The sequence below is a fragment of the Thermobia domestica genome, chromosome 16 (assembly GCF_964235325.1).
Source record: "Thermobia domestica chromosome 16, izTheDome1.hap1.1, whole genome shotgun sequence".
NCBI lineage: Eukaryota > Metazoa > Arthropoda > Insecta > Zygentoma > Lepismatidae > Thermobia > Thermobia domestica.
In genome coordinates, this window is record NC_137469.1 from 42,114,844 (window position 1) to 42,123,353 (window position 8,510).

The 8,510-nt window shown below is 30.9% G+C and overlaps 1 protein-coding gene across 1 annotated transcript in view; it reads left to right on the forward strand.

Moving 5' to 3' along the window:
• Positions 1-8,189, forward strand: part of LOC145673043 (uncharacterized) — a 69,746-nt gene extending 61,557 nt beyond the window's left edge. Inside the window, exon 15 of the mRNA XM_081742380.1 lies at positions 348-8,189. Coding sequence (XP_081598506.1) covers positions 348-827 — 480 coding nt within the window. The 3' untranslated portion in view covers positions 828-8,189. The remainder of the gene's footprint in view (positions 1-347) is intronic.
• Positions 8,190-8,510: the final 321 nt, after the last annotated feature.

Consider the following 8,510-nt stretch of genomic DNA (forward strand, 5'->3'; position numbering starts at 1 on the left):
AGCCAGTGTCCTTCAATTAGTGTTTGGTGATAGTTCATAGTAGCTGGACTGGTTACTGAAATAATATCGGGAAATTTGTCATCAGAAAGGAAACCCAGGTTACTTAAAAAAAAAAAAAAAAATAATAATAATAATAATAATAATAATAATAATAATAATAAAAGTTATTGATAAACCTTATTACCTTATTCTAAAGTATTTTCCATTGAAAGATACATTTAAAATTTGAAACTTAGCAAAACTCTCTTTTATATATATATATATATATATATATATATATATATATGAATTCCTTTAAGATTTTTTATTATGAATGAAACAATTATTTTTATAATCTTGTTATACAGGAACCTGCCAAGGAGAGCCCTTCACTTCTTCCAATCATTCCGCTTATATCTGCTTTAGGAATTAAAGACATACCTGAGGAATTTAGCCATTCAGAAAGTAAAAGCCGGACGGTTGAACAACAAACCGTGAAAGATGTCATACCAGAAGAGGACGTTTCGGATGAAAAAGATTCATCCACTTCTAAAGAATCTGGTGAATCAAGTGCAGAAAGTGAAAATAAATACTCAAGTGAAACTCAAGAGACCTCCATTACGGGATCTTTGAGTGAATCAAGGGTAGGAAATCGGAACGAATCAACTATAGAAAGGCAGGATAACGATGTTACGGAAAATCAGAACGAATTAACTGTGGAAAGACAAGATAATGACGTTACGGAAAATCGAAACGAAGTAATTATGGGAAGGCAGGAAAACGACGTTACGGGAAGTCAGAGCGCAGCTAATGTAGATCAGAATCAGTCTTCTGTGACTGTACATTAGATAAGTTTCTAAAATTATCAGTTTTAGAATTAAATAATTGACGTACTGTTCAAGGTATTGAAACTCTCTGGTTGTGGGGTATTGTTTTGAAAAGAACTGACGAATGTATCAAAACAAATATAAAACTTACCACACATGCATATCCAAGAACAAACAAAGAGCGTATAAAGTTTACAAGGCCTATAAATTCATTGAAAACTTTTAGAAAGCTCTCATAGTGTTAACATTTGTTAAAAGTGAGTTTTAAAAAAATATTTTAAGCATGTACAAAATACTTTTTCTTAAACTAACTCGCGTTTTTTTACAGTATCGCCCATTGTTGAGTATCACATGTCACATTGTCAAATATATTGGCGTTACAGTTGATTTGTAGATTCAGCAATGGTAATGTATTGAGATCGTCAAACTGTTTTAAATCTTAATATTGTGGGTTCTAAAAAATTAAAGTTGTTAATTAAAGCGAGCTTTTACTATTCGATTTAAACTACTATTCCATTGGTAGGTCCGTCTGTCTCTCCGTCCATTTGTCTATACTACGATAACTTTTATAAAATTTATCCGATTTGGATGAAACTTGGTATATCCCTTTCTTCAACCGTTACAAGTATCCAGACATTTACACAAAATTTGTAATATATTTTATATACATGAAAAGTTTTTAGTTAGTATATATACTGTAATTTTTTAAGTCAATGATTTCGAAAATGTTTACTATATGCGTATAAACTGTTACTTTAAAACCATAAACATTGTAGGTATGAAGTTCTTTTTGTAATGACATTTGGGATAGCATTTAGTATCTCTCCCAACTCTTTCATTTGCCTATTTTATGTTGAGAACAGAACCCAGCCAACCCCTGCGGGGCTTCTAACCCGTTCCTACTACTGCTGCTACTCCTACTCCTACTATTACTACTACTGCTACCCCTACTCCTACTCCTACTCCTACTACGTAGTTTGGGGGAGATACTAAATATCAGCCTGAAATTTGTATATGTTCACGTAAATGAATTTTGAAAATCGCAGGATTCTGAACACATTTGGGTCTAACTTTTTTCTCTCTCTCTTTTGCCTAGTTCGGTTGCTTTAAGATTACAATTACTACTTTTTTAAAGATTAAGATCGAAAGATTACTACTAGAGATTATTGGAGCCAAATCACTTTTGAGGAAACATTTTAAGTGATTTTACACTTAATAAGATAATTGTAATATAAAGTAATACCGTATTCATACACGCCCAGAAATTGTTAAGAAGTGTTAAATAACTACTTAATTTCTGAGGTTCTTGTAGTTTATTCTTTCATTCCTTCCCACCAAGGATTCAAGCTCAAGAATATGAACGAAGGCTTATAAAATAATTTATATTGTGAAAATAAAACGCTGGAAAGCTGAAGGCCGAAATAAAACAAGATATTATATTTTTCGTTAGAAATATTACAATAGCAGAAAACAAGACGTGAGCAATACTCAATCTCTGTCCTCAGAACAAAAGGCAAACAAGGCAGATACTAGATAATGGTTTATATATTGAGAAATGCAGGAAATTATGTACAGGGAATTTTGTTTACATAACATATTATCTAAGGAACACAGGGAAAACCATTAACACTTTATTTACAGAATGTTAAAAATTGCGTTGTGTACTTTCCGGCATAATGCAATTGTCCTTCAGTTGCGTATGTTGGACATATTTAAGTTTTATTTGAATTATTGAGTTATATCAAGTAGCGTGTATTCTGTTGTTGCAAAGCTACTAAAGAAATATAGTATTTTATTTCTTTTCTACAAGAATTGTTGAAATAAATATTTTAATAATATATATATATATTTTCGTTTTGCAAGGCCCTCTCGGAAGGGTTAATATTAGGATTACGTGTTAATCTTGCTGATACTTTGAATACAGTAACGTTACAAACTTGTATAGGATTAAGATTTATATTAAAGGAAATGGATCTTGATATTTTTAAAAGAATACTGTTTATCATAAGATATATCGTATGTTCATAATATGTAAGTACAAAGAGTACTTTTCTTTTAGTGTAATTGCTTTTGCTTTCCTAGTTCAAAGAAAGGGAAAAAAAAAAAAGACATTATGTCTTTGTTAAGTACATAAAAGACAAGAATATGTTGTTATTTCAATATTGATATGATTAAAAAAATAATTCAAAAAGACATAATGAGATGTAATTTCACTGAAAGGCAAAACGGGTATATCTCACCTGTTTTTTATGTTTAAAAAAAATCTTTAAGTTAGAAATTGTATAAGACTGAGTGTAATATGAGTGTTTGATTAGACAAAAGTACAGACTATGTATTAAGTAATTCCAGTGTTCATAAAGAAAAATTTTCTTTCTTCGTAAACGAAAATTATACAATTCAAATACTTACCAACAATAGCTAAGTCTTTCGTATCTTCATAAATGTATTGGTTTATTGATTTCTAGAATGGTATTAAAAAGAACTTCAAAAGACAACATATAAAATAAAAATGTGAAGATCATTCTGTTGTAAGGCTTTGAAAGTGTTATTAGATAAATCGGTAAGAGTTTTGGATATAAATATTACATACAACTGAGATATATATTGCGGTCATGTTATGATGTTAACAATATTGATGTAACTTATATTTCAGCTATAAACACGATTTAAGAAAACCTTAGTACATATGTTTCATAGTAATATTAAAATATATATATATATATATATATATATATATATATATATATATATATAATTTATCTTTTGTTTTACAGTTATTAAAAGTATAAATTAAATAACGCGAATTTTTTTGTTAGAGTTGGTACAGAGGCATTGAATTTTGCGAATTTTTTTCTTGAAATGTTTTCCTAAATATATATATATCCTATTTTTACGCTTCGTAAAATGCACTTTGCTAGAAGTTGAAAAAAAAGACACAAGATGTAAGTACTTTTTTATTTGTTTGATCTAATTTTTCTTGAAATATTAAGTAAGTTGTCTGTATATAGTCATTTTCGCTGATTGTAAATGGAAAAGTGATTTTTTTTAAGATCTTGTTTTGTGTGGTTATATTTTGAGTTAAAAACGTAATATTGACATGATATTATGATGTAGCCTGCTAGTATGTATGTTTTTTATATGTATATAAGAACTGATGTTATTGGTGACTAATTTTAAGAGCTTGTTTTGCAATTTTTTGCTCATTTTTCTTACTAAATAGTGAAATGACACATTAAGGGTCTGCAGTGAGACATGATACGATCCATTTTGATTTGGTTTATTATAATACTAATGAATATGCTTTAAATTTCATAAGTGGCAACAGTGATTGAAGAGAATTTCCATCGAAACTTAAAATCTTCAAAATTGAAATGCTCAGTTACGCAGATTTTTATGTTGTTAAGGTTGATTTGTAGTACCTGGAACTTAGAATCAATGTTTATATGTCCAATGTAGTGAACTATACACTAAAGTTAAGAATATGTATATACAGGGTGTTTCAAAACAATACCGACAACGCTTGGGAGGTGATTCCTGACACCAAGATAGGACAAAAAGCATAGATCAACCTGGGTGCACAAATGTTTCCTTTTGGAGTTATAGGTTTCCGAAAACATAAAGGGAGTTTGGCTACGGGCATATAATTTGAAATGCTCACCAACTACCTTTATAAAAATTGTTACGGAAGTACCGCAGGATTCTGAAACTTGGATATTTGTGTAGGGCACATATTAGTTCCTAAGTGAAATCTTGACCCGACTACGGTAGGTCCCATAGTTTTGGAGCTATGTGCCTTTAAAGTTTAATTTTTCATGTTTTCGGAAGCCTATAACTCCTAAAGGAAGCATTTGTGGACCTAGGTTGGTCTATACTTTTGGTCTTATCTTGCAGGAATAATCTCCCAAACGTTGTCGGCGTTGTTTTGAAACACCCTGTATATACTCCAAAATTTTACGAAACGAAATGTAGCATAATTAGAGCTTCTGAAGCTCCGTGAAAATGTCCCTGCTAGTTTTTAAAGTTGAATTATTGAATTTAGATTTTCGTTGTGTGAGGAAAAAAAAAATATTGTATTGTTGTAAGTACTGTAATGCAGTGTGTCTGGATTCCAGTTATTGTGAAGTTGATCTTTTAAGAATTTTCCATAGTGGCAATAGGCAATCAGGCCGAATCAATTAATTAAGTAGGCACCTGGAGTGTCTTCCTATTCTCTGTACCTTCATCACCAACACCATATCTTAGACTTACTATTGTTACAGGTTTTAGAGCCGACGGAACTGGAAAATTTCTTAGTTTAGTGAAAAAAAAAAAAAAAAAAATCTGCTTGGTGTGATTTTTGTCAAGTAAGCCTTTCATTATTTTATAGAAATCTTTGTGGGAACTCCGCAAGTATTTGAAAATAGTTTACGTTCAAGCGTTTGGACATTTGCACAGTCATCATTCTCAAGATCTCAGTTACGCAATGAGAATGAGACGTTATTCGTTGGGATTGACAGGTAGGCATGGCCAGCATTGCTCTTCCGGTGTGGCTCGTCAGAAAGGAATACATGGCTCCAAACATCGTAGAACTTGAATGCAACTTCCTTGTAGATGTTAGAATGACATTTGATCTCAAACACCGCCTTCAATCCCGAATACTGACTGTATATTCACTGTCTTTCGTATACTTTGGCCTGAGTCAATTCTTGATGGCAAATAATTTTCAAGCATTGCTGTATCCGTCCCAAGACCTCTGTAATTTCGCTTTGGAAATGCAAATCCCTTCTTTACATAGGCAGTTCGACGCTTAAAATAAAATTAGATGAATTAGTTATTAAAACAGTCTTGCATCAGTATATTCTTTGTGTGTGTGTGTGTGTGTAATTTCAATATTTCGATAGGTTGGATTGGTTTTTATTAAAAAAAAAAAAAGTTCATTCATTTCATATATGGACATTCAGTTGCCCAAAAAAGTATATGCACGAATTCAGATTTATAACCTAACAAGTTTCGAATCTGAAGCTGGTAATGTTTTGTTAAACTTGTTTTTTTTTCTTCCTTTCTTTTTCAGTCGTTCAGATATTGCATGATTAATCATAAAATTAAAGGCCATTTATTTATTTCCTATTGACATTAGTGAATACAATAGAACTAATTATCTACACTATTGAGTCTACTTTTACTTTCTTTTTAAGAAGTTCTGTTATAATTCCCAATGTATTTACTTTTTTCTTTCTTTTTCTTTTTTCTTTTTTTTTTTTTTTTTTTTTTTTTTTTTTGTTAAATTTTACTAACCCGTTGTAAGGCTGTTGTTCTGATTACGATGAAAACATTGTACGGGGTGTCCCACATAAAACCGGTACGACTGTCTACGTACCTTTCACGCAAAAGTCATTTTATATTACTTCATATGCAAATATCGCAGAGTTACAGACTTAGAAAGCATGTATCACTGTATTATTGCACTTTATGTAAACTGCCTGTGTAAAGCTTTCTGTTTATAGCAAATGCGTTCGGTTTATGTCGGACGCTTATTCATCATTGCATTCCCCTGTAGTCCTCCATTTCTTATACAGATCTTGAATTCTTCTGGTTGTGGGAGGCTTGATACCGGGGTATTTCGCCACAAACATTTCTTTAGTCTCTTCAATGGAGCCTGTTTTTGTGTAAAATTCCAAAATATCAGTTAAACGTTCAGTTGCCAGTTGCACCATATCTCCACGACACTTGCCTGACGGTTACTCTTAAGCTGTCGAATTCAACAATGACGTTTCTCTAGAAGTAATGCAATATATCAGTGTAGTCAATTATATTAACCTGACAAACAGAGAGACCAATACCAATTTATTTATGAACGCCAGAATGGAAGTGAGGCGTACCGGTTTTACGTGGGAAACCCAATATAATCGTTTTTACTCGTCATTAAAAATAGTTTATATTTAGACTTCTATTTCATACATATTTGTTGTCCCTAAAAATATTTTTTAATTGAGAGTTGTTCTAGACATGAGTATTTTTCTTCTCTGTATGAGTTCGTTCTGTATGACATGAAACAGTCTCTTCTTTGCCTGTAAGCAGTAAGTTTAATTCTTGCTTAATATGAGAACATATATAAAACTTAATTTTTAGTAATATCTGGTGTTTAGCAGAGGATATTCCTTTTGTGTGGATATTAGTGTGGTTCACAAAATGTTTTGTTTAGCCTATTTGATAATCACTCATATCAGTGTAAAGAATAGACTATTTATTTTGAACTCTGTTCTTGAGAATTGTAGCTGAGAATGTGTGAATGAATGCTTTTCTATTATTATTAATATTATTCATACCGAGAAATTAATATCTGCAGCTTTTGCAGGCTAATACTAAATAAAAGACAAAGTGATATCAGGAGTTTTCTTCAGGAACTTGTTAAATGTGGCACAGGTTTGTTAAATGTTGCATAGGTTTTCAGTATTAATTTGTGCTTTTATAAAAATGAACCTTCTTAGTCCATTCGGAAATTATTTTGAAAGAAAAGAAATTAAATTTAGCTTCTTGTGGCCACCTAAATATTGAGGAGTTATTTTGGAAAAAATAAATCCACTCATTCTCTCTCTCTCTTTTTTTTTAAATCATCAATTTGGGACTTTAAAAATCACCAATTGAATTAAGGCACAGCTGAATTATTCTAAAGCAAAATCAAAGTGTAAACTAGGGGGCAGTTTAATGCTAGAGGATAAATTTTGAAATATACAAGGTACAACTGAATTATACGCAGAAAGAGATTAAAGTATTACTGAAGATAAAGATGGCAATATTCAGATCCATATTGGTTTCTTTCTCGTGAGCAGTAGTTTCATCTCTAATTTACTGATTTGAAAAAAATATATATATTATGTGCATAGCCTCAACGTTTTCATCTCCTCATGTAATTAAGTGTGTATATTTCGCTCACAAATACAGTAAGATACGTTAATATTCGTAACAAAAAAGTACCTGACGATTTACAAAAGAAAGAATAATGAATTGGGTAAGTAATCGTTTTTAATGCAAAAGTAAATAAATAAATAAAATAAATAAGTAAATAAATTTGGGCATTTTAAGAAAATAACTAGTATTTTTTAATGTATTGTTGTAAATATACTTGGGATAGTGACATATTCATAAATCCATTAAATGGGCTCAAAAGTTGAACTAATAAATGTTAACAAGGAAAAATCATATTTTTATGAGGATTTCTTCTGCAATATATTTGTATGGTTCTGTTTGTGTGTTCGAAATTTATATATATATCTTTATATATATACATGTTATATATGTTTACACTCAAAGTTGGCATGTTTAAGAGTTTAATGTATAGTTACAAAAAAAGAAACTAACATCCTCTATATACATATATAAAAAAATAAATCTTATTTTCAAATATATTGATTGTGTTATTGTTTATAGCATTATTGCTGTGTGTGGAGATGCACTCTCGTGTTGCAGTATGGAAAACATACACGAGGTGTGTCAAATTAATGGATACACTCTTTAAAACGACATGGCTATGTGGTAGCCTACGCATCTTTGGCGGAGGAGACCCGGATTCAATTTCCGGTGGAAGATTATGTGGTTGGGATCCCATCTTAAGCAGTAGGTCCCCCATCTCATATAGCCTGGCTGCTACAACTCAAATCAAATATTTAAAATGGAATCTCACTAATTAAAGAAGATAGGTGTGTATATATTTTTATATATATCGAG